This window comes from Melanotaenia boesemani, chromosome 13 (assembly GCF_017639745.1).
Source record: "Melanotaenia boesemani isolate fMelBoe1 chromosome 13, fMelBoe1.pri, whole genome shotgun sequence".
Taxonomy (NCBI): Eukaryota; Metazoa; Chordata; class Actinopteri; order Atheriniformes; family Melanotaeniidae; genus Melanotaenia; species Melanotaenia boesemani.
In genome coordinates, this window is record NC_055694.1 from 11,960,820 (window position 1) to 11,985,725 (window position 24,906).

Sequence of the window (24,906 nt, forward strand, 5' to 3'; positions counted from 1 at the left end):
TCCATTTAAAATTCTTCCCAATGTTTTCATGTGAACAGAAATGAAGACGTAGTTCGCCTGTTATCTTAAACGAAACTTTATTTCACTGAATGGTCTTTGACACTTTCCTATTTCTTACATGTATAATGAAACTAGAATGGTTTTAAGATACATAAACACAAAGCTAGAATTACACCAACCATTGTTTATCTCCATTTCGTCACTGCTTTTTATAGCTATTCTAAATTTTCACAACCACGTGTGTGCACTGGGTAATAGACTGTTACAGAAGCAAATTTTAGCCATAAGACTTGTCAGTAAAAACAAAGCATGTAGATACCTGATATACAGACAGGCTTCGTTCCACATTCACTAACTGCATTTTCATCAAGCATAATAATGAACTGACATGTTTTTTTTTTTCTTCCCCAACAAAAGATTTCAATTCATTTGAGCATTATCAGAGTAAACAGACCGCCAGCTATGATGTGGAATGGTGTCTTCAACTACTGTAATGTGGAATGTAGAGGTGATACATGGTATTGTGACACTGAGCTTCTTTCCAAAGTGAATAAATGAGTTTCTCCACCTTCTAAAACAACGTAACTTTTTTGAGGCTATCATTCACAACTATCTTTCACAGATCAATTCACCTGGGTACAAACTGAGGTCAAGATTTCACTATTTTTGTGGTCTAACTCGTTCTGAGATTTTCAACAAAGGGATGCTGCTCTAAATGAAATTAACTAGGAGGGCAGCAAGAGAAAGCCAGGCACAAAAACTTTTTGGAGAAAACAACCGCTTTAAGAGGAATATTTTGCAAGCAGGGTTGGTACAGTGTGGTAAGACATTTTCAATTAACATCAATAAAAGGTTACTTTAAGTTTTACATACAGATGATAGTCAATCTTGCAAAATACATGGAACCACATTTACGCACATACAGTTTCCATAGTACTGAGATCAAGCAGCACCTGAACAGTGAGTAAAACTACAATGACAATTCATACTTAGTTCAAAAAAACAAAAAGGAGCACTGCTGTTTCCAGAAGCCTAATAATGTGGAATGTCTTATATCAGAACAAATCTAACATGACAATTTAAGGGGTCCCTTGGAACTTCAAAACTGTGAATTTGTGAACATGATCAAGGAGCATTACACCGAGATGTCAGTGTCACAATACAGCCTGCCTCCTTTCTGTATGAGCCCACAGCAGAATTGCAGTTAAGTTGAATACAGGATTGTATGTGTCTGGAAATTCAAACACAAAACTGTTCTGGGTTGTGAAGCAAATGGAACGCCTACCATCACAGTGTTTGGTGGAAATCAACTGCCAGTTTCATTACCATAAAATAAAACCTGTAAATATCATGAGGAATCACAAATAAGAAAAGTAACAAAAAAAGAAAAAAAAAAGGGGGGGGAGGGGGGGGGATGAAAAATGCACAACAAACTAGCTGGGACAAAGGAATTTGGAAGGATGATTAGAATTCACAACACCCCCCTCCCCCCCAAATCATACACACAATCTTTCATAACCATTCACACTTGCTCACTCACTACATACAGATCTACATACAAAGCTGACAAAAACAACAGCAACATGGACTCACTAATCAATACAACATGTTTCCACAAAGTGACTGAATCTGCTAACAACTGAAAATTACCCTGTCACCTCACAGTGAACTGAGAGGGGTAAACTAGTTGGTCAGGAGCAATTCAGGCTGCTTGTCATACAGAAGTGGGAGGGGCTGATGGAGTGGAGGGGGATGTATATAAGCTGTCTGTGTTTAAGATAAGAGTGTAGGTGGATTAACAGTGCAATTCCATTAGTTTTCCCCATCTCCGGCCTCTCCCTCATCTGCCTGGTTTTCTGATGTCCACAGCTGGTAAAAAGAGAAAGAAAAAATGTTACAACTTTCTGTGAAAGGACATCGGGATCAATGAAAAGCCAAAAAGTGCTGCATAACACTCACAGTCAGGTTGTCCCTTAGTAGTTGCATGATCAGGGTGCTGTCTTTGTAAGAGTCCTCGTTCAAAGTGTCAAGTTCAGCAATAGCTTCATCAAATGCCTGGGGAAAAAAACAAATCAAAAAAGAAAATTAAATTGGAATAATGCAACAGCAGCTTCTAAATACTATCTGAAAGTGTTCGAGACTTTAATCTTCAAGTTTCCTGGCATGATATTCTTCTATTTCTGACATACTGCCTGTTGTGTCTTTACTGATTTAAAACACAGCCTTTAAAGCTTAATTTCATACCGTCTTGGCCAAGCTGCAGGCCTTGTCCGGGTTGTTGAGGATTTCATAATAGAAGACTGAGAAGTTGAGGGCAAGGCCAAGCCTGATGGGGTGTGTTGGCTGCATCTCCCCCTTGCTAATGTCAAAAGCTTGCTGGTACGCCTGCTGGGAATTCTCCACTGTATCTGTGTGAGCACAAGAGTAAAAATTATTAATTCACAATTTTCAACCACTTGATTAAGGTCATGTGTGGGCAGCAGAATAAGCAAGAGAACCTGATATACTGTGTTATTTTAATTACAATGACTTTGTTTCCATTGAGTCGCTTAAAATCTGACAGAGATTAAGTCAAATTTAGCATTACTGTAATTTGAAATGCAATTTTACAATCCACTCCCCTTTCAGCTTGCCTATAGTCTCTACCGTGCCATGGGAAATATGGCCAGCTCTTCAGATACTACATGCTCTACTATATTTGAAAGGTACGTGCAAGGTTTGTCAGTCAATTGCTGTGTGCAAGTTTACATGTTGACTTTCTTTCAAAAGAAAAAAAAACAGCTACTGCTGGAGGTACATTTGACAAGAGGTGACTGGAAAATATGGCAGTCATCTTTCTTTCTTGTTATAAAAAGTATAGTTTGGTTAAAAGAAAAAAAAAATTGGAAATCAGCACTTCTAGATTTCACAAATGATGTTTTCATAAAGAAGACCAGAAGACCAGATTTCATGACATTGTTGAAGCAAAAACATAAAACATGTGTTCTCACTTACCCTTCTTAGTATCTCCAGATGCAACCTCAGAAAGGTATCTATAATAGTCGCCTTTCATTTTCAGATAGAACACCTTGCTTTCAGCAGCTGATGCGTTGGCAATTAGATAGTTGTCCAGTAGCCCCTGAATATAATAAATAAGAGTTTTTGATTACCTTGCTGGCTTGAAAACAATCAAAGGGTCGTCACAAGTGTATAAATAAGGACTGTTAAGAAGAAACAAATGACAAAATCTTACAAGCACATCATGGCAGATTTCCTGCAGCTCAGATTCTATCTTCTCCCGGTATTCACGTGCCATCTGCTGTTTTTTGTCGTTGCCTTCAGTCTTCTGCTCAATGCTGGAGATGACACGCCAAGATGAGCGACGCGCTCCAACCACATTCTTGTAAGCAACAGAAAGAAGGTTGCGCTCCTCATTTGACAGCTCTGCGCCTTGTTCTGTCACTGATTTCATGGCAGCGGCCATGTCATCATAGCGCTCAGCCTGCTCAGCAAGCTTGGCCTTCTGTACCAGATCGTTCTTATCCATTTTCTAGACTTGGGGAACAGAAAACACACAATTAGAAGTAATTATGGAAAGATTATGCATAGACAGGGCATAAAGTTCCTGTGTAGCAATCACCTTATAAATTTTGCAGCCATTTTATTTGTGGTCTGAACTGATGAGTTTTAAAAACATATTTTGTTAGAGAACACTACAAGATTAGGTATAAGTTTTAAACCGGGCCCATAGACAAGTGGGTCAGCCTTACACATCACTTGCCGAGTTAGCTGCTAGCAAGTTGACAGCGTTCTCCAATCCTTTACAACCTGACTCTGATTAAATCCTTCAACAGGCTCAGAAATGGCATGCTATTTACATTTATGACGTAATCGAGTTTTATTGATTTGTTTAATGATGCTATTGTCAAAATCAACCAAAGCTTTCTTCCGTCAGGTTTTAATGCCCTCCCCTTGAGTTGCTAGCAGGGCTAGCGGGCGTTTCAGAGTCTAATATTAACATTAACCTAGTTAAAAATGACTGAAAATATAAAAAAATTCCATTCATTTATACTTAAGGATATGATCTAATTGGATTAAGGAACATTGAGGGTGCTAGTCTGTCGTGATAACGTAAAGCGAATGAAATGGCTAACACTTAGCTAGCCATCGTCGCCTAACTGCTGCTATCGATGATAGCTAGGCCAGGCAAAATCAAAGGCCACTACAAATAACTTATATAGGATTTAGATGTTGAGGATTAATATTCATCATGTATTTCATCCAAAGAAACCTAGTTATCGTATCAAATCAAACTGCTTTCGCGTTTGATTAATTTTCAACAGCTGTATCAAGGCCCGCCCAGGCTGCCGAGCCTGTCAGAACAAAGTGTCATGGAATCCAACCATCGGTTAGCTTGTTAGCTAGTAGCTAATGTTAGCCAGCAAGCTAGCCTTTCACAAACCCAGCTAGCCTCTCGGTTACGATGGCTTCTCAACAAGATTCAACCGGACACGATAAAAACAGCCCTTCTACCAGATAGCTACGAATGAAAATGTAGTATTATCGTCCAATATTTAAATACTCGGGGTTAATACACTTACAGTATTGGTGACTTTTAATCCTGCTTTTTTTACTTTCTGGACGATTCAACCTCCGTCCTCCGTCTCGCTCAGCGTTCAGGGCAGTACCACTTCCGCTACATTGGCACTTCTGTTTCCTCCTTTCTTACCACACATCTGTCTTACGTAATGTAGCCGCTGTTTCTGCACTGATAGCGAAGCTAAACTTTATTTATTTTCCAAAGTACGCGCATTGTCTCCGTGTTAAGTTTTTGTACTATACATACATATATACATACACACACACATATATAGATAGATAGATAGATAGATAGATAGATAGATAGATAGATAGATAGATAGATAGATAGATAGAGGCTTTTCGTATGTCAGAATGTACCCAAAATTAAATAAAATCTTTACTTAATATGACCTTCTCTAAACTGTTGACATGTAACATTTTGAGTATATATATTTATATATTGAAGAACACTATGTTCTCTAACAAGATAATTAACCACAAAATAAATTAAAAAAAAAATAACAGAAACGTCTGTACCATGAATCGTCCACTAAATGTTCCAGTGTGTGGGTCCCCGAGGTTCCTTCCTGGGGGCCCTTCTGTTTAACATCTGCATGCTCCCACTGGCACAGTACATGAAGAACAACTAAATTAGTTACCATAGATATGCATATCACATGCATATATATATTACAATGTCACCAGGATACCAAGGCCCTGTCCAGGCTCTTGGTATATGCATTGAGCAGATTAATGACTGGAACTTTCTTTAGCTAAACAAAAGCAAAACTGAGGTGATTGTCTTTGGAGCCAAAGAGAAACAATTACACACTCACTTTATTTAAATCCAGGTTAAAGACCCGCTTGTTCTTTGCTGCATTTCAGTAGATTTTATTTAAAAGTCCAAATCTTCTTTTAAGCTTGAATTTTTAAACTTGATCATGTTTTTAATACTTTTTATTTTCTTCTTCCTTTATCTTGTTTTTATTTTTTAAATTATGATTCTTATTTTCTGGTGTTTCAATGTCTCTATACAGAAAAACTTGCCTTGCCTATTACAACCAAGATATGCAGAATACCATTTCTGAATGCACAAATGTCAAAACCTTGCAGCAGATTTGCTACAGTAGCAGAAGACCACACCATGTGCCACTCCTGTCAACTAAGAACATAAAATTGAGGCTATAATTCTGACAGGCTCACCAAAATTGGACAGCAGAAGATTAGAAAAAAAAGTTGCCTGGTCTGATGAGACAGCTACCACATTCAAATGGTAGGGTCAGAATTTGGTGTAGACAACATGAAAGCATGGATCCATCCACATGATGGTATAATTGTGTGGGGATTTTCCTGGCACACTCTGGGCCCCTCTGTACTAACAGGATTGTTTAATTGTCACACATTAATCTCAAAAAGTAAGACAATTTGACAATTTTCATGGCAAATATTTAGATACTCCTTTCACTGTGGTAGAAACTTTCCTACAGTAATAAAATACTATTCATCCAACCCACAAAGTGCATTACCCACTCCCATGTTAATGTTTAAAATATTTTATTTACATAAATAGTTTTCTCTTAGTGGTACAGGCCTAACTTGTAAATCACAACTTTTTTTTTTTTACAAAAAAACTGGAGCCCAGCATAATTTTCTTTAGCAGCATCATTTGACTATATTTCTTCCTCTCACAATTTTGTCTTGTCAGTGAAAATGAAATGTTGTTTATTGAGATCATCATCCAATTTGGTGAATAAAACAATGTTAATGATTTTACAAAGAGTCAACAAGACAAATTAATGTGATCCAGACAGCATGCATTGAGTTAAAGTGCATTTCCTTTACTTACTCAGCAATATGCTGGCAGTTTAACTGGATGGAAAAAATTTCCTGCTCACATCAACCCAGCCAAGCAGACAGCTCTCTTCTCTGACCAGCGGTCGAGATACCATGATGCAAATAAGGATTTTAATTTTTGCATCGATTATACTCCCATGGATACTGGTGTCTGCTGCAAAAGATGAATATGTGGAAGCAAGAAAACCTACAGTAAGACTGTCTTTTGGAGTTTAAATGCTGTCTTGATGAGTGGAAGAACAATGGGTTCAGAGGAAAAGGAAAGCTAAGAAGCAGCTTTCTTACTTTTGCAGACGGAGATTGTGAATATTCCAGACAATGACTTCCAACAAGACTCAGACGCTGATCTTGCAGTAGCTCAAAAAGCCAGCGGTAAGGTTTGTTTAAAAATATAGTTTTAACAACTCTTTAAAAGCTGATTATGCAACACATGCTGAGGCATTTTTCTACATTTTTGTGAATGTAGCTAAAGCCCATATTATGTAATAAAGGGGCCGATCAAGTGTCCTCGTCTAAACTACATCTGGTGGATTTTAAGCTGCATGGTCATACCACTCAGACCATTTAACTGACTTATTCTATAGGTACCCAGTGTTTTTACAAAAAATCATATGAAAAGATGTGACCTTTTTCAGAATTGCCAACATGTCTAATGTGCGTGTGCCTGAGTGGATCTGTTTACTGTGAGGAGGTGTCCCCCGAAATAACGGCTGTCCCATCGCTGCCAAAAGAAACAGCTTATCTTTACGCACGTTTCAACAAAATCAACAAAATAAGCAACAAAGATTTTGCCGACATGGGTAAAAATAAGCACTATGATAATCCTTAAATTATTCAGCACTTCGGTTAAGTTTAAACTTTGTTTATCTTTCTCTTTATTATCCAGCTACATTAAGAAGAATTGACCTAACTGGGAATCTCATTGATAAGATAGAGGATGGAGCTTTTTCAAAACTCCCCCACCTCGAGGAGCTTTCTCTGGCAGAAAATAGACTGACCACACTTCCCATGCTGCCTGTGAAGCTGGAATATTTCAATGCCAATTCCAACAGGCTTAGAACCCAGGGTGTAAAGGCAAATGCTTTTAAAGTGAGTTAGCAAGTTAACTAATTTAATGTTGAATATTGATCTTGCTGGGATATTGTTGCATATGTCCTGCGTGTCACATAGTGGCCTTTTGTTGTTGCAGAAACTCACCAGCTTGGCATATCTTTACCTTGGAAACAATGAACTGACAGCAGTGCCCCAACTTCCAGAGTCTCTTCATGCTGTGCACCTGCATGTAAGTTTTGCTGTTATTCAATGGAATTACACTACTGTTTTTTAAAAAAAAGAAAAAGGTGCTAATTGTAGCTACATAATATAAATGCACTTTTATTTTGGTTTCCTGCAGAACAATAAAATCTCAACAATAACAGATGAGACATTCTGCAAAGGCAACAACAGCCACTACATCCGACCCAACTTGGACCAGGTGAGACTGGATGGAAACCCGCTCAAGTTATCGCAGCATCCTGACAGCTTCATCTGCCTGCAATCTCTCCCAATTGGCTGGTACAACTGAATACAACAATATATATATATATATATATATATATATATAAATAAATGATAAATAAGTAAAACACATGCCCTGTGTGAACTGAATGAGTATAGGAAAAGATGCACAGGCAGTGTGAGTAAAACAAAATGTATATAATACAGAAAAAAGAAGTTAACCAACATTTTTTTATTCACCCAACAGATCAACCGTAAAGTTTCTCACTTTTTGTTCACAACACAGGTGCAAAATCTTCCAAATAATAAATACAAATATGTTTTTCTTTTTAGTTTATGGCTCTGTCTAGCCAGGTACTATGAAATATTTTCATCATAATTCATCAACAGTGTTAATTTGGTTCTGATCTTATACCAACTGTATTATCACCGCAAGCTTTGCCCATGCTTCTGACTGACCATATAGAAAATAAAACCTGCATGCTGGAAGTGATTTCTCCATTGTCTTTTCACCCATGGCTTGTTAATCATGTTCAAGATGGTGACACAGTCCAAACTATGAGGGAGTAAGTATCCAGTGTGTCTTGAGATTTGTGAGGTCCGACCATTTTTCACTTGGCTGCAGGCTGATCAAGAACTATCTGCCATCTTCTGCTGATACTCCCGTTCTGATTGTTTCCTTCGGTAGACATCATCTAAAAGAAAAAGGAAAAGATTAAAAATACTGAAATGTGGATGTGTTAGGGATCTGATTAAAATGTGAAAATGGATGATATTTGCCACACAAGTCATTATTAACAACAGACTTCCTTCGCAAGATACTGTTTGAGCCTGCATCATACAAAACAATGGCTCTGTTCTTCTTGAATGAGACAGTAAAAGCGAGCAACTTTCCACTGCAGACAGTTTGGCTGGCCACCACAGAAAACACACATGTAATTTAATATCTGCTGCATACCACTCAGACGAGCTAGTTTTGAGGTGCTGGCATTGTACATACAGGTTTACTGGGACACACGATGGAAATGCACCATCAATAACAAAATTTATTTCACTTGGATTTTAGCTGTTGTTGCAAAAGCACATCTCCTTAGTTACCCTTCAGAATATAAACAGCCCTTTTTACAACAAGAAAAGTAACGCAATCAGAAGAATACTTCAAGTTGAGAAATAAAACAAGGAATAGTCTGTTCCTTGTAGAGAAAACATTCCTTTCTATCTCTAGAAGGTCTCGGAATATTACAGGAAAAAGGGGCATGGGTGAATGAATCTTTTTGGGGGTTTTTTCCTCCAATCACAAGAGGATTTTAGAGCCTCTTGTGATGTGCTCGCGTGTCCTGTTTCAGGACATCTGGAATAATGGGAAATGGGTTAGATGAGGGTGGACGCACACTGAGGTATTTTTTGCTTTTCAGCCTTTTAAATGACACATTCTTTCCAAGCAGAACTGCAGACACATGAATGCAAAACAACAATGTGGCACACACTCAAATACTGCTTTTAGGTACTTAAGATGAGCTACATTATTATAAGTAGTTACTTTTTTATATACACTTCTCCTCTGCAGCTGCTCACAAGGAAACAAAAATTACTACAGTATGAGACTCAGTAAATGAAAAGCAGTTTTTACAATATGATGCACACACATACTACTCAAAAATGGGATATAAAATGATTTCAATTACCTCTACCTCAGTTAACAAAATAAACTCCAGTAACCTTATTTGTCTAATATTATATTTGTTATTAGTCAATTAATCATTGTAGTCAAACAAAAGTAATCAGTACATATACGTATAAAAAATCAGTTATTTAAATTATTTATCAAGGGTGGTGTTAGGTTTTTTTCCAGCAAAAATGAAGAAAATGTTCAATATATCTTGATTTAATCAAGTAAGTGTCATAATTTTGGGCATAACACATGTTAACATGTGACCCAATAAGGTCTTTTGCTTTAATACTTCAAGTAGACATTTTATTATGTTACTTAAAGAATCTAGGGTTATTTTTTAAATGATAGCTACAGAATTTAAGTTTCACATAAAATGCTTAAATGGTGTCATATTGTAATAAAAATGGTAAATGTTGTTAGGATGCAAGTTGTATTTTACTTATTTCCACTAATGACTTGCCTGTTTGGGGAGAGAGCTACTTTCCTTCCTTTGCTCACCCACTTGGCCTGCCCGTAGAAACTTCACAAATCAGTAGGCACTTTCCCAAAACCTTCCAGTTTTCAGCACATTTTTTCTCCCAGGAGAAAAATTCTATCTCATTCCAAAATAATAACAACCAATTTATTAGAGTTCTGATGGGTGCAGTTATTCTAGGAGTACAGAAGACTGAGAATTAAAATAGTGAATATGATTGGCCAGGTTGACTTTTAAACCATTAAAACTCCCAAAGGTGGATTGATGGATAAATTGACTTGATTATTAATGTTGAAGCATCAGTAAGTGAAATCTAAGTTATTATTGAAGCCTATCTACTTAAAGTGGTGCTAGTCACACTATTCAAACACAAGAAAAACATATCTGAGGTAGTGTTCTTGGAAGGGGAGAGAAGAGAAAGTTTTCACACGTTATGAGAACAATTTTCTTAATGTTAACATTGAATCTGTTTTTGGTCTTTAATCTTTTAGATGAGTTAAGAAGTATAAAAAACGCTATTTGGTAGAATTGGTAACACCGATATTGGCGTTTCAAGACATCACAAGTTGTTGGAAGTTGCGCTTGAATACAGTGGATGAGTTTTAATAAGACCCTTTGCCTTCTGCACACTAAAAAATGCATTGTTTCTTTATATTCTGCTGTTAGGGTTGAGCGGGACTGTGAAATATGAAAGGTAAAGGCTATGTACGGTCTCACAACGAGCTCAATGTTAACTCGTGGTTAACACGTTACTCTGACAAACGTCACTTAACACTTCTCCAGTTAGAAATATTTGACACATGTCAGAAACATGGTGAAGAAACATGTCAGATAGATGGTTTGTATTTAATTAAAAAATAAACGGCGAGGGATGAGAGCCAGTAGATGAACATACGTTATTTATTTGTAACTTTTTAAAATAAGCTAGCAAGCTAACGCTGTTTCTTATATCGTATGACATTAGTTAGAAATGTGTCTATGAAGAAAACATTAAACGTCTGGCTTCATACTTACAGAAAGTCTCTTTTCCTATTCTGACGTTGATCATGATCCATTCCATGACTCCCCCAATGCAGAAAAAAATAGGAAGGAACCTGTACGACCCCAGTCGCCGTTTCCCGGGGACAATGTCCAATAAATCTTTCAAGGTTTTGCTCCTTTGAAACATTGCGGCTGACAAGCTTAAATAAGTTGTGTCTCGCCAAACACTTTACCGCAGCTTCATGTAAACGATTTAAAATAGAGAAGGCTTGTACCTTTCACTTGTCCTTTATAACGTTATGAAAGCGCTGAACGTAACAGGGTATGCTTGTTTTGCAGCAAGACGCGGGCAAAACAGGCGGAGCTTTCTGGAAGCTATGGAAAAAGCAGCAGCGGTGTAACCGTGACATTTAAAACAAACGCGTTTGTAGGGATTCGCCATTTCCGGTTCTGTACGTCCAAATTACTGCCTGACGAGTTCTGAGTAAAAAAAAGACTGTCTGGTATGGATTTAATTGTCATACAAGGAGATACTCTGTGCAGACATTGGTAAATAAACTGCATTTGAATATATGAAAACTCGTTTAGAAACTTACTTCGAATATTAGCTTGATAGCAAACAGAGTGCAGCATTCTTTCAAAACTTCTGACCGTCTAAAGACCCCAACTGCATCATTTTACATGGTTGATGTTGATTGCTGTAAGTATTTTTGATTAGTCCGGTAGACAGTTTTGATTAGTCCAGTGTTTCCTGTGCAGGAAATGCAGCCCCTGACGCGTAATTACATGGGTTTCCAGTATATTATTAAAGTGGGGATGCATAAAGGCTTTGCTCTATACCCAAGTCCTACCAAGCATCTCCAGTTTCTTAATATGCAAACTACTACTAACATTACAAGTAATTATTTTCTTATTGCAATTATTTATATTTTACTGCTAAATCTCAAGTCTAAGAGTTCTCTATTGACTGAACTAACATTGTAAATGTAATTTCCTAAAACACTCCCACAAACATGTTATTTTCATTCATTTAAGGATAAAAACTAATTGAAGCGTTTTTCTCCTAGGATATGGCTTACACACCCAAAAAAGTGTTTTCTATTAAACAGTGTCATGCGGTCACCCTTAAATAAGAATTTACACCACATATTCTGAAAATATGAATGTCATATAAATGTAATTTTTGTTGTAATAGGTTAAAAATTTGTAGTGGGCTTTCTCCATGTGAATAAGAAGCTTTATGTGTCTGGGTATTGGAACAGCTCATACACTGAATGAGACTAGGGGGAAAAAATACATAACAAAGCTGATTAATGACATAAAATACAGAGATGGGTTTATTTAGGCTGAGATGACCAAACATCACTGTTGATATGGCAGTATGACATATAAAGAACACATAAGATACATACATTATAGATACACAAGACACTCAGACACATGCAACTACTGGGGGCTTCAGAAATAGTACCATACAGGGGCATAGGAGGGACCTAAGAGATTAATTTTCCCTCACTTGAAATCTACTGTACTAAAGATAAACATAAGTTATAATTATAAAAAATACACTTCCAACACATTGGAATGCAAAATGTGAATTGTGTTTAAGACATCTTTCACAATTTTTTTTATTTTTTTTCCTAAAAGTTATTGTTGAAATTTACATTAATGCATTTTATTAAGAACATTTGATACTATAATTAGGCACTGAGTCTTAAACAATAGGTCTTTCTGAAGATCACTTTTATTACTTACTAGTCTCCAAAGTCACATTTTTTCTTTTAAATAAAAAGTATTGTATGCCATTTTTCTGATAATAGCTTCCCAAACTGACTAAAACCACAACTTTATTGCAATTAAGTTAATAGGAAACTTTTTTTTTTTTTTTTGAAGACCTTACAATGAAAGCTAGATATCAAATATACAGTGGTGGCAAAGATGATAAAGAATTGTGCTCAATCTAATGAATAAATTAAGAATTCACATTACCTCCTTTTTTTTTTTTTTTTTTTTTTTTTGGGCTGTTCTCTGGACTTTAAGCTTCATGTCGTGACAACAGTGATACCTTACTCAAACAGAGGTCAGTTTTGTTTTGTTTTTTTTCTCTCTAGCATTTGTATAACACAAAGACAAATCCAACAATAACATCACTGACAAAACCTGTGCTGCAACTCAGTCTTCAACTTTGTGAGCTGGTCTACAGAAAGTCCAGTGATGCTCCACAGTGTTCTCGTTTGCACGCTCACTCATGTGATGCACCCGCGTATTCCGAATGGTGAAGCCTTGTTTCATGATGTAGTCCATGAGGTGAACCCTTAGGGACACCTCTTGATGGTAGTCACACGGTCCAAAGGTGAATGACACCTGACAGTCTCTTGTATCCATCATGTGTTTGTTCCACTTGGTGAAGTTGTTGGAAATGCCTTCTAACAAGGCATGGACCTTTGTTGTTATTGTTAGCTGTGTGATGATAACAGCAACTGGGTTGGAGTATTTTGACAGTTTCCTAGTGCTAGAGAGCTCCACAACCTGCTCAAAAATGTCAGGAGGGTACAGTGGCTTGGGATCGTTGAGGCACTGGATCAATGGTTCGATCTGGTAGAAATCTGCCTCTTTTCTCAGCAGATCTGTTTCTGTGAAGTCCATAGGAAGGGTAAGCTCAGATGTCCGAAGAAAGTTCAGGATGTACCGGAATAGTGTTCCATCGCGATCGATGAAATAATTCCCTTGGGAATCGCGGGTTGTGGGGAAATCTCCCCGGAACATGGCGCCCAACATGGAGTCTGGATAACGCTGCAGCGTGGATAGACTAGTGGTGTACAAATTGCCTCCCACGTTCAAGGTAACAGGAGTAGTCATCTAGAGGAAAAGAGTTTATTTAATTAGCTAGCATGCTGTAGAACAATGTGTGTATAAGAAATTCATGTAGAGCGTAAAATAAACGTAAGTTATCAGTATACACGAAAAGTGTGCAAATATTTAAAAAACCTCAAGAACTAACTTTCATGAAGGCAGGGTGCCCAGTGTTGTCTAAGAACACAACTTAGGATAAATGCAAGCTAAACTAGCAGCCTAGTAAACTGAACATTAATCAATTCTTTACCACAAACACTGGCCAATGCACTAATTGCAGTTTGATTTCAAGCCACCACTTACCCTATGGCCCCAGTCTCCATTATCCATTTGTAGAATACCCACTTGGTCAGAACCAAAACAGAGTGGGAACAAACAAGATTGGATCACCTTAATTTTACCTATTAAAAAAAAAAAAAAAAAAGTCACTTTAACAGATGCTGTAACAAAAATGTATGGGCAGAAAATGCCTAAAATGCTTGTTGAGGCTTAGTCAAATCATTTTTTTTATTTTTAAAGATACATTAGAGTTTGCCATCCTTTTGGAACCTATTAGATAGATTTTTTTTCTTTTTTTAGAGAGGAGATAATTTCCTTATATTGTGTTCAAATATTTATGAATTATATATATTTTTATTTTCATTAATTTTCATTATGATATGGGTTAGGGTTATGATATGTTAAAATTATTATTCTGAGACTAAATTCCACTTTAAAAGAATAAGAGGTGGGTGTAAGGTACTACTTGACCAGTAATGTGCACAGTATAACTCTTGATTGATATCAGACCACTTTAATGTAGGTTCTGCATTTTATTAACAAGAAATGTACTCTTATAAATAAAATAAGTCATGAACATCAGTGTAAATTAAACTTTGTAAATCAACACACAAATCATATCCTTACTGGACTTTACATACTTTCAATAAACAAGCATGAGACAAACGCATCAAACCTAAACAGTGAAGCAGCAACATGCCTGGATATCGTTTCTGATTACAGGACGTCTTCATCTGCAGTGTTAATAAATCCATTAAAGCACTCGCAAAATCATACTTTCTTTGTTAATTTAGACATATTGTCACTTGACTTGTAGTTTGGTGTATTAAATTGCATTTGTTTGTTTTGTACTTTCTATAACCTAATTTGATAATGTCCTTATGACATTTTTACCTTTACTTTCTAAAATTCACATTTAAACTGTAGGTCATCTTATGCCCTGCCAAGCACAATGGCAAAAAGTTGTTTGCCTATAGTGTGTATGCATCAGATCCACTGTACCTCCACTCCCCGGAAAAACAGTTCAGGCTCAGGATTTTTTTTTTTTTTCTTTTACTTTAAGCCCTGAATTATTCACATCAGGGACTGGAATGGAAACATTATTATTATTATTATTATTATTATTATTATTATTAAGCCACCATAGTCTTCAAATGCTGTGAAGCAAAAAAGGAAAACATGTTTGAAAATTTACATTTCAGTGACAATTGTCAAACATTCTCTCACTGTGCCGAGTACAATCCGTTTTCACAAAGTGACTACTTCCTGTGTTTCACAAATCTGCAAATCTAGCACAACTATAAAATGAAATCACCGTTAAAAAGGATAATAATAAAACAGAAGAGGGCCCACATGAACATTCACAGTTGCTCTGCCCTTTCCCATCATTGAAGCAGTGATGAATCTCATATCAAAAACCATTTAAACGTTTTAGAGACCATCTGGACAAAATTAGTGCAGCTGTGGTTTAGAAACAGGATTCTTACCACTAAAAATAGTTCATTTTGGCAATACTCGTGGTGCACTTTCTCCACATTAAATATGTTAAGACACAACCTGATATGATGCAAAGGTGGAACTGGATGACAATATTAAACTGAGCGTTTTGAACTGGGTGAATCCTAAAAACAAGCAAGCTACACCACACAATGTTTGTTTTATAGCTAATAATAAAGAGACATACCGCATTTGGGGGCATAGAAATGAAAGAACTTGACAAAAACAACAAACAAAGTTTTGTTTTAAAGTTAAATTGTGATAGTAGGTAAATGTAGCTTTGACGTACTTTTCAAGGAAGCATTAAATACGAGCGTATGAAACTGGAAATGTAAACGTAACACCAGCTAGCACGGCTAACTGCTAGTTTCCGGCTAGCAAGCTAATACAGCATCCATTAATGCTAGCCGTAGTTACAAATGGGGTTAACGTTGAAATTTAAACCGCACTAATTGAGAGGGAAACAGACGTTTATATCAAAGCCTTACCAATTCTCTTTAATGGTTGCTTGAATTTTCTTATCCAACAGCAGCGGCCTGCAGTCGGTCAGTGTTTAATGGTATAGTCGGGCAGTCATTGATGTTTGGCCGCTCGTCTTATCGGCAGCTGTGGTCGGCTTCAGGCTGCAGCAAAACTGTGCGCACACAAGGAGGATGAAGGAGGGGAGGAGGTCCTCTGCAAAAACACACCCTTGCACACAGAACTGACCTGGCTAGACTGGGCCGTTTTTACACCAAAAAAAGAGATATAAACATAGCCTAATAAAGAAAGAAACATGGACTCAAAATGACCAAAACGGACCGCAAATCGACAGCTGCAAAAAATGAAAACAACTAAAGTGAGACAAACCAACTATAAACCACAAAGATACACATGATAAAATACATGCAAATTTATTTTAATTATACATAAATCCACCAAATGTGTTTAAAAAAAGTCTAAAAGATTCTTTTAAAAGAAACACAATTGGGGAAAGAAAACAGCCTCAAAACCTTGGAACTGGTTGTACTGTAACAGTTTCAGTCTGGGTGTCTTGGTCCTCTCTGGGAGATGGGTATGGGATTGTTTGCATATGTGTGTCTGGGGGCCAGTAGTTTGATGCATATTGTTGCAAACACATCAGGACACAAATGCACACAGACAAATCCACTGACTTTTATTTGCAAGATGCAATTAACTGATTACATATGTAAGTACAGACCATTACAGACCATTAATTCTTTTTAAATGAACACTGCACATCTCTTCTGCTGCATAATGTCGCATGGCCTTATTTATTTATTAATTTATTTATTTCCCCTTACTAGTCTATGTTCCATGTTCCATGTTGTACCATTGCACCAAGAAAAATGCCTAGTCTGTGAAACCATCACTGACAATGGCAATAAGACTGATTCTGATGCTGATGTTCATATTTGCTGTGTGTGTATGTCTTTATAAGCATGTAACCTATAAAGACATTGGAATAAGAGGACATGTTCAAAGTCTTCTGTTCAGCAAGATTTCTTTTTGCCACTCTTGGCATTTTGCTGCAGGATAATAAACTCCAGGATGAGTTTGGCTGTTCGACAAGGCTTCTCCATCACCACAGAGTGGCCACAATTATCCAGCAGGTCCACTCTGCACCCAGGCAACACCTCTGTGATGACTGTAGCACCAGAAACATCCACCACCTAGACAAAAATGGGATGATGAATATTTGAGACTCGATAATAACTGAGCTGGGGAAATCTGAGCTGCCGTCTTCATGTTACAAGTTTATACACAACCTTGTGAAAGGATTAGTTTAGAAGCAAAAGCTGTCAGGCGGTCGACTATAAATTAATGCAGACTTTGCCAAGTAACTGTAACGTCGGGGCATCACAGTTACCTGATCTTGTTTGCCCCATATCACTTGTAAGGGTGTAGCTATTAGATGCAAGTGCTCCTGTAAGGCATATCGTGATTTTTCACCAACAATCTCCATAAACACTGCAGGAAAAAAAAAGACAGAAATAGCTCTTATTTTCCAACATTAGCTGTAGTATAATTCTACAACTGCAATTACACTAAGCTAGAAAGTTTCTGAACACCGTGAACGCACCCTCCTCATAGAATGCGTTGTGAGGTTGTCGGACATCAACGAGTCCTTGAAGAATCTAAAAACCATAAAGAGTTAAACATCCATGGAAATGTGGAAGAACATTTTTCTTGTTATTTTGATATGGGTAGTTTGTGTATAGAAAAAAATCACATTTTAAGAGTGGACCTGACCTGCTGAGGAATTTTAAAGCGGACATGGGAACACAGTCTGAACATGTCCTCCATCTCTTCAGGTGTGGTGGGGATCAGCGGGATGTTTAGTGTGTAGTTGCTGTGCTCCAGGTCCTGCAGGTGATTATCAAATTTGGTCTCACATGGGTGTCTTATACCTGCAGGGTGAAAACATATTTTACTGATGAGAAACTGATGATGTATGGATAGTAAAAGTTTTTTTTTATTTCTGCATTTCACACTGTAAATGTTTTTTATCATGTGCACAAAAGCATCACCATACAAACAAGGATGCTGACTTTTAAACTGTGTGATAACAGTCCAAATAAAGAGTTCAATTAAAACTTTTTTTTAGAGCCCATGCAACATTTACTACAGAATCATGTCTGTAATGAAAATCAGAACCAGTTAGTATTAGTTTCAGTTAACTGTCTAAGCCTAATCTTTTTTTTAACTCTCAAAAACTTCCCCTTAAAATGTACTTTTTTTGCCCTGATATAAAAATATTACAAAATACAAACACTTAGATATACACATGTGAATTTGGGTGACTGACCATCTGGACAAATGAGAGTCATGCTACAGATTTTTGAGGGATAGCAGGCTGCATAAACCCCTGCTACGTTTCCCCCCATGGAGGTTCCGACCAGGTGGAATGGTTTCCTGTTTAATCGAATGGTTTCCACAAACTAAGAAGAATGATGGACAAAAACAGATTTTAAGTGAAATGACTTAGTTATCAGAAAAATACACCTCTATATTTTAAAATGCTTTCCTCGTTGTACCTGATGGATTCTTCTGACTTGTCCCTGTATGGAATAATCCTCAGTGTTGGTGCGTGTTGTCCCCTCATGGCCAGGCATGTCCACACATATGATGTGCAGATGTTTTGGTAAGTACTGTAATAGCAGAGGAGAAAAATGGCATCTTTATGCATAAAACAAGTCTAAATATCTAAATTAATAAAATAATATTATAGATATTTACATATAGAAACATTTACTCATCAAAACAGCTTCATTTCACATTATCTCAAGACCTGCAATTTAATCATTTTTGTGCTGTTAGTTCACTGAAAATACCAAATTTCTACTTCAGAGAATTATATGCACTGAGATAAAGCCAGTTGAGACTTAATACTTTTAGATTATAATAAAAAAATGATATGTTTTTAGTTAATCCAACCTTGACAGCAGTCAGCCATGTATCTTTGTGGGCAGAGAAACCATGAAGCATTAAGATAGAAGGTCTCATCCCAGGTTTTCCTCTGTATGAGTAACAAAAGCGATAACCACCACAGTCTGCATAACGCACCTGCATGCCCAAAGTCCTCCTCCAGTACCTAAAGACAAACAGGTAAATCTGAGCTTAAAGATTAAGACATGATCTCAGTGAAATTTAAATATGGACCAATTTAGGTTACTGCTAAAATACCCAAAGGGTTTTATACTTCAGTCACATGTGTGACTTAGCAGCTCTATAAATAACCCTGGCTCTTCACTCCTCACAGGATCTTTCTAAAGACATGAAGTTTTTGAAAGGATAAGCCTGCATTCAAGGTAGTCTTAATAAAGTCATTGCACGCCTACATGTAAATGTTAAGACTTGCAGCAACAAAGCAGAGAGTTTTTCATGATGAGGGACAAAGTTCACATCCACTGAGTTTGTGTGTATTGTAATAAGTAACATAAAACATAAATATTATAGTATGGATTTGAGTCCTAACATTAAAAAGAGTCATGACATAAAATATTTGACAGATAAAAACGCATAATGCACAAGTATTACTATGGAAGTCATTAGCCAAGTTTTACAAAGATGATGCTAATATGCTCAACAAAGTATCAGAAAAATAGATTTAAAAAATGAAAATGAGATTAAAAAAATGTTTTCAAAGAAATTTGACTTTAGATAGCAAACTATGAACTGAAAAACAACACCAGACATGAACGAAACAGCAGCCTTCATTGATCCATAGCAAAGCCAGCTCATCTACCAACCAGTAATATACTTTAATGAGCACAGATGGCCAAAGAAAGAAGGAAGCCAGAAAAGCCAGGATGGGGATGGCCAGTGTTCCTCCAGCAATGATAAACAGGTTCACCACATCTAGATCAGCTGCCATGGCTGACCTAAAAACATATTAACACACACACATGCATATATTGCCAGATTACCAGAAGGAGAAAATTTATTAAATACTTTTCAGACTTGCGCAAACCACAACTAATAAATGTTTCTTTCCCACATCTATTTGAATATAGGTTAAAAAAAAACTTACTTTTCTTTCTTCTTCTTTTTTGTTCCAAGCAGACGCACATGAACTCTGGTTCAGCTGGAAAGCTGCTGATTAGTTTTACTGAAACTAATACCGCTTGGTTACTTACAATGTTTAATCTTTGAACATTTACAAAATAGACTTCTGTTTCTGAATTTTTAAATAAAACCTGCCTCTGTGTGGAGAGTAGTTAGTGCTGTGAGATTATGTTTGCTCTGGTGAAACTCATTGATTATTACTCATCATTAGGGAAAACCAGGACACTACATTCGGTCAATCTTTTAAAGTGGAAGCATAGGTCCGACTTTGCTTTTCACCAAGCTCTGACAGTATGAAGTAAAAATGTATCACAGAAGCAGGTTTAAATAAATAGCAAATAAAATAGCTAATAAAAAACTAAAATAACATTTTCACAAAACTATATTCTAAAAAAGTTCTCTGCTGGCTTGTTTCCTGGAACCTGGTTGAACAGTATGAATATTTGATGTAAATTCCTTCAGTTTTACATTCCTCGTGAATATTTATGGATTTTTCTCTCTTTGTTATAGCTCAAGTTTGCAAGCTGCAAGAGTCTTTCTAACAGTACAAACTCAAAAGCTTTACTCTGTCTGCATCACCTTTTACTTGTAATAATTTGGTGAAATTTAAAATGGAAAAAATGTTTCAATCCTGAATAGTTGACAGAGTTCCACATTGGTGTTGCAAAAATGACTGTAAATGCTTTGTGTTTCTACAAAGGAAAATATCATTAGAATAGAAAACTGGACTACTGGAAAGACCATTATATATTAACATCACTCTGCCTCACTTAAAGGAAGCCCTGAAAAGTCATCTTAACATTTTTAAATTGAGGTTCAAATCTAAACTTTATCATTTTTTATAAGAAAAATGCCCTTTTTTTTTACTGGAAACAAAAATAGTTCTCTGAAGTAGTTCCCGCTAAAGCCATTGTTCATCAGTGTTTTCTCAAAGATATACATTGCTGGTAAAATTTGGATGCAAGAAAGAACTTAGAGAACTCTTTATTACTGTTTGAGCATTTTCGGCTTATAAAAACACATTTCCATCAGTTTAGAAGTTAAAAACAAGTCCAGAACTCACCACTGGGTGTCATAACAGAGGCTGACTGTGGCATGTCCCCTGTTTACAGCAGTGACATAGTTTTGTAGTGCTTTGCACACTCACCACTGAGTGGCATCACATCCACAGGCGTTAATATGATGGCACATCTGCTTCTTCTGTGTTTGGTAGAGCAGCTGTGAGAGATTTGGGTACCGACTTCTGATGCAGCTGTGGACTACAGGTGTGAACCCCTCTTTCAAACTTTCTTCAAGTACACTTTGAGGGAGTTAGGTTGACTGAAGGAAGAACAGTGTCCATAGGATCTCAAAAATATTACCTCCTGCGCTGATACTGACTCAGCAGATCCATCCAATAGACACACTAAAGAGTCTGTTGCTATTTGAATGTTAGATTTGGCCTATATATTGGCCAGATGCATTTGTTTACAACTACTGACGGAAATATGAACATGGATGATAGACTTGTTCATTTTCAAAATGACTTCTTATCAGGGCAGTTTTTGTCCATGTTTCTAAACCTTTAACTTTTATAAAGCCACATTAAAGACAGAAATTCTTGCAACTAACACATGTGCAATGAGTGGGAAATACAAATACTGCCTAATAACTGCTGATAAATGCTGTAGGTACAGTAACATTCAGCTCATAAGGTCTAAACTGGACTGAGCTATCCTCAATGTACTATGTGAAAGTAGCTTATTACCATGGCTGCTTACTAAATCTGTAAGAGTGTGAGTTATCCCATGGTTACACAATAAAAATACCATAACTGTCATTCTGCTGCATCTCTGGTCCACTACAGATGACCCACATACAAACTGGAGCAGAACAAATGGACTCAGTAACTGTGCAGAGATGCTCCTCCTGCATGGGAATGATTCTCATATTTGTGTTTATATAGGACAGAGGGGCTGTCCTAAATTTGCTCATGTCACATCCACAGTGTATTCCCAACACTGTCTGAGTCAGACCCTAACATAATGTTGTTCATATTATGGTGCTGGTGACATTCTGACAGGGATTCCTAATAGAGCAACATGACAGGGCCAATGTAGGAGCATGAAAGCTTGAAGCAAGTATTTCATGTTGTCTCATTTTTTCAATGGCCAGCAATTTGTTCTGAAGCACGACTTTCTCTGCATTGTGAAATTGGAAGATTTAGCAATGGACTTGACATCCTGTTGAGAAGTATGCCACATCCTCTCTTACAGAGAAGCCGTCATTGTGGTCAGGTTGCTTACAGTGACTATTTTGACTGTTTACCTTCAACAAAGAGGTTATTTCAGCCATGGCTTACAGAAAGGGCACCCAAGTGGTCAGGGGATTCCTGAATCAAATGATCATTTGGAAGATACCAAAATACCCTGCAGCTTTTTACGTCTCTTAGCTCAGATTTAACATCAAATCAGATGATTAAATGCCCTTTCAGGCTTACAACTGCAATTAACACTTCCATGAACTTGGGGGATTCATATAGCCTGAGAACCAGAAGGTTCTGACAGCCATTAGCTCTGCCAGGATATGTCTGGGCCTTCTTTTGTTTGAATAGATGTCCCTCCACATTTGCACATAAAGTTTGTCTAATACTGGGGCAGGCTTACAAGACTGTACAAAGGTCGAGGCACATTATCCAGCACTTCATCAAATGTTTTATTGCTGTAACTTAGTTTCAGGTTTACCCATTTACATCCAGAGGCATTTTGTTCTGTATGTACTGTGAACACGCTTTTCAAGAAAAAAAGAAAAAAGAATCTGTAAAATGAAGCTATACATTTCAGAAGATTCTTTTTTGCACATTTGTCTGGCCCCAGGCTAGGACTCAAAGAGAGTATATTAGGAAAGACCCAAAGTTACTTTTCAAACTCTGAGAAAGCAGAAGAAATGATGAGTGAGCTGATCTCTTTGGGCAGAAATCACTGGGTTGCATATTTAGCATTTCAGCTAAAATTGATTCAGAATATCACTGACAAATCATACATTTCGGTGAATAACGCAATATAACTTTTCTCTCGTTTGTAAAAATGGAACACTGAATTATTTTAATGCAGAAAAAAAAAAACCTGGGAATTTCAAAATTCCAATTTATTGTCAGTCTATGTGTTCTCTGTACAACAGTATACAGCTCTCTGTTTTCTCATGATTTATGGTGAGCTATATGACAAGAAAATATGTTTACACCGGTTTACTCTATAGGGCTGATTTCACAGGAAAGACCTCATTGCTGTAACGTGCTGTCAGCATGAACCAATCATTTTAAAGGCATCTGCAGTGCAGGGGAGCGGCCAGGAAAGATAGCAAAAACAGCACGTATGAACTTAGCTTCCTTCACCATAAAACAGGCAGGGGACGTTTTTCTTAATCTAAAATTTAAACCTGGAACAAAATAGGAAAATAAGTCTGATTTAGTGATTTCAGTGCATCTGCAATGACAGCCAGCTTGTAAATGTAAGATCCAAAGATGACCTTTGAGGTTACAAATTAGACCAGTTGCAAACATTTTAAGTCCCAGCCCCTTTCAATATCTTTTTTATCCATGTACATGGAAAAGAAATTATACACCAAATGAATATACTTATATACTGTACATATATTTAAATCTAAATGCTAAAGGCAAGTATTAGCCAATATAAACCAATGACATTGATTTCTTGCAGTGACCACTTGTAAGTGTAGAAGAATATATATCGTCTGATGTTGTCATTTGTTGTGTCATGTCTTCTTTTTGCATAAATAATAGGATTACAAATTACAAATTAAACATCTGCTGCAAAACAGATAAGACTGTCTCTCTTTTGTTTTTTTTTTTACCTTGGCACAATTAAATAAACATCTTTTTTTTTTTATCATCCTACTATGGCCACAATACTAATTTTATCTGAGCTGCTAGCAGCTTGAACAACAGTGAAACAAACATCTTAATGTAATTCAGTGGTTTATCATCACAGATCTTAACTGAAAAGCAGAAGGTAAAAGTCATATATGCACAGAATATTTAAATCAGAACTGAATCAGAAATAGTTGCTGCAGTTCTGTTTAATGATGCTCTGTTGAAAAAAAAAACAAAAAACAAAAAACAAAAAAAAACAAATCCAAACAAACAATGCTCATCCTTACTCTGTCCTAAACTCTAGTTCTGCCAACACAATGTCAGCAGTGCCCACCACAAACATCCTCTAACATTTTGCTGACCATCTACTGCATTCATTATGCACTCCATTAGGGGATGTTATTATGACAGTTTTTATTATACTGACAGTTACGTGGATGTGCTACAAAGAGAGATGCTCAAACTCCAAGAGATCCACCTAAAATATTATCACAGATACTTAAATAAAATTAGTCAAGTGCCAAAATCATTTTTACATTCATTAATGGATAATCCTATGAGACAGATGGTAAACACATTTAGCCCAACCAGATTTCCTTCAGATAACAGATTTACAAACCTACGGTTTTGCACACAAACTGACATTCGTTTGTTAACGTCTCTGCCTCTAAAATAGAGCATCTTAAGAATTAAACAGTTAAATATGAGCCCTCCCAATTAATAGTGCAGATATGATAGAGGGGGCCAGTTTCGACATCTGGTGACAAATATGGGATTACTTGTGTGTGAGTGTGTGTA

The 24,906-nt window shown here is 36.8% G+C and overlaps 5 protein-coding genes across 7 annotated transcripts; 1 reads left to right on the forward strand and 4 right to left on the reverse strand.

Annotated features, from left to right (window-relative positions):
• Nucleotides 1–60: 60 nt before the first annotated feature.
• On the reverse strand, nt 61–4,712 carry LOC121651285 (14-3-3 protein beta/alpha-1-like). The gene is made up of 6 exons (XM_042003336.1): nt 4,581–4,712; nt 3,233–3,534; nt 2,995–3,118; nt 2,245–2,408; nt 1,960–2,055; nt 61–1,869 (listed from the first exon to the last, which is right to left on the reverse strand). The coding sequence occupies exons 2-6, from the start codon at nt 3,524–3,526 to the stop codon at nt 1,813–1,815; spliced, it is 735 nt and encodes a 244-aa protein (XP_041859270.1). The 5' UTR covers nt 3,527–3,534; nt 4,581–4,712; the 3' UTR covers nt 61–1,812.
• A 1,553-nt stretch (nt 4,713–6,265) lies between these two features.
• Nucleotides 6,266–7,978, forward strand: ognb (osteoglycin, paralog b). The gene is made up of 7 exons (XM_042003335.1): nt 6,266–6,306; nt 6,411–6,606; nt 6,708–6,786; nt 7,050–7,214; nt 7,301–7,503; nt 7,604–7,696; nt 7,808–7,978. The coding sequence occupies exons 2-7, from the start codon at nt 6,508–6,510 to the stop codon at nt 7,976–7,978; spliced, it is 810 nt and encodes a 269-aa protein (XP_041859269.1). The 5' UTR covers nt 6,266–6,306; nt 6,411–6,507.
• On the reverse strand, nt 7,756–11,373 carry LOC121651286 (small integral membrane protein 4). Its single transcript, XM_042003337.1, has 2 exons — nt 11,073–11,373; nt 7,756–8,606 (listed from the first exon to the last, which is right to left on the reverse strand). The coding sequence occupies exons 1-2, from the start codon at nt 11,224–11,226 to the stop codon at nt 8,542–8,544; spliced, it is 219 nt and encodes a 72-aa protein (XP_041859271.1). The 5' UTR covers nt 11,227–11,373; the 3' UTR covers nt 7,756–8,541.
• Nucleotides 11,374–12,363: 990 nt separating this feature from the next.
• kctd6b (potassium channel tetramerization domain containing 6b) lies at nt 12,364–16,328 on the reverse strand. Of its 3 annotated transcripts, XM_042004992.1 has the most exons (3): nt 16,157–16,327; nt 14,196–14,293; nt 12,364–13,898 (listed from the first exon to the last, which is right to left on the reverse strand). In XM_042004992.1, exons 2-3 carry the CDS (start codon nt 14,220–14,222, stop codon nt 13,212–13,214), a joined length of 714 nt encoding a protein of 237 aa, XP_041860926.1. In that variant the 5' UTR covers nt 14,223–14,293; nt 16,157–16,327; the 3' UTR covers nt 12,364–13,211. The 3 variants fall into 3 exon arrangements, with proteins under 3 accessions (XP_041860926.1, XP_041860928.1, XP_041860927.1); XM_042004994.1 differs by lacking the exon at nt 14,196–14,293 and having other exon boundaries at nt 16,157–16,328; XM_042004993.1 differs by lacking the exon at nt 16,157–16,327 and having other exon boundaries at nt 14,196–14,831.
• A 497-nt stretch (nt 16,329–16,825) lies between these two features.
• abhd6b (abhydrolase domain containing 6, acylglycerol lipase b) lies at nt 16,826–20,397 on the reverse strand. Its single transcript, XM_042004076.1, has 9 exons — nt 20,203–20,397; nt 19,922–20,053; nt 19,107–19,263; nt 18,707–18,820; nt 18,478–18,610; nt 17,922–18,079; nt 17,752–17,806; nt 17,539–17,639; nt 16,826–17,341 (listed from the first exon to the last, which is right to left on the reverse strand). Exons 2-9 carry the CDS (start codon nt 20,044–20,046, stop codon nt 17,162–17,164), a joined length of 1,023 nt encoding a protein of 340 aa, XP_041860010.1. The 5' UTR covers nt 20,047–20,053; nt 20,203–20,397; the 3' UTR covers nt 16,826–17,161.
• Between the last annotated feature and the right edge of the window lie 4,509 nt (nt 20,398–24,906).

What these genes read in the sequence shown, in the direction of transcription:
- kctd6b (XM_042004992.1), bottom strand. Translation starts at nt 14,222, where the DNA reads ATGGATAATGGAGACTGGGGCCATAGG. An exon ending in ATGGAGACTGGGGCCATAGG is followed by an intron (nt 13,899 to 14,195) that starts GTAAGTGGTGGC and finishes CTTTTCCTCTAG; the next exon opens with ATGACTACTCCTGTTACCTT.
- LOC121651285 (XM_042003336.1), bottom strand. Translation starts at nt 3,526, where the DNA reads ATGGATAAGAACGATCTGGTACAGAAGGCCAAGCTTGCTGAGCAGGCT. An exon ending in AAATCTGCCATGATGTGCTT is followed by an intron (nt 3,119 to 3,232) that starts GTAAGATTTTGT and finishes TATTATATTCAG; the next exon opens with GGGCTACTGGACAACTATCT. An exon ending in ATCTGGAGATACTAAGAAGG is followed by an intron (nt 2,409 to 2,994) that starts GTAAGTGAGAAC and finishes GTGCTCACACAG; the next exon opens with ATACAGTGGAGAATTCCCAG.
- ognb (XM_042003335.1), top strand. Translation starts at nt 6,508, where the DNA reads ATGATGCAAATAAGGATTTTAATTTTTGCATCGATTATACTCCCATGG. An exon ending in CAAAGATTTTGCCGACATGG is followed by an intron (nt 7,215 to 7,300) that starts GTAAAAATAAGC and finishes TTTATTATCCAG; the next exon opens with CTACATTAAGAAGAATTGAC. An exon ending in TTCATGCTGTGCACCTGCAT is followed by an intron (nt 7,697 to 7,807) that starts GTAAGTTTTGCT and finishes GGTTTCCTGCAG; the next exon opens with AACAATAAAATCTCAACAAT.
- LOC121651286 (XM_042003337.1), bottom strand. Translation starts at nt 11,226, where the DNA reads ATGTTTCAAAGGAGCAAAACCTTGAAAGATTTATTGGACATTGTCCCC. An exon ending in AATAGGAAAAGAGACTTTCT is followed by an intron (nt 8,607 to 11,072) that starts GTAAGTATGAAG and finishes TTTTTCTTTTAG; the next exon opens with ATGATGTCTACCGAAGGAAA.
- abhd6b (XM_042004076.1), bottom strand. Translation starts at nt 20,046, where the DNA reads ATGGCAGCTGATCTAGATGTGGTGAACCTGTTTATCATTGCTGGAGGA. An exon ending in CTCATTAAAGTATATTACTG is followed by an intron (nt 19,264 to 19,921) that starts GTTGGTAGATGA and finishes GTTTGTCTTTAG; the next exon opens with GTACTGGAGGAGGACTTTGG. An exon ending in GCTTTAAAATTCCTCAGCAG is followed by an intron (nt 17,807 to 17,921) that starts GTCAGGTCCACT and finishes TATGGTTTTTAG; the next exon opens with ATTCTTCAAGGACTCGTTGA.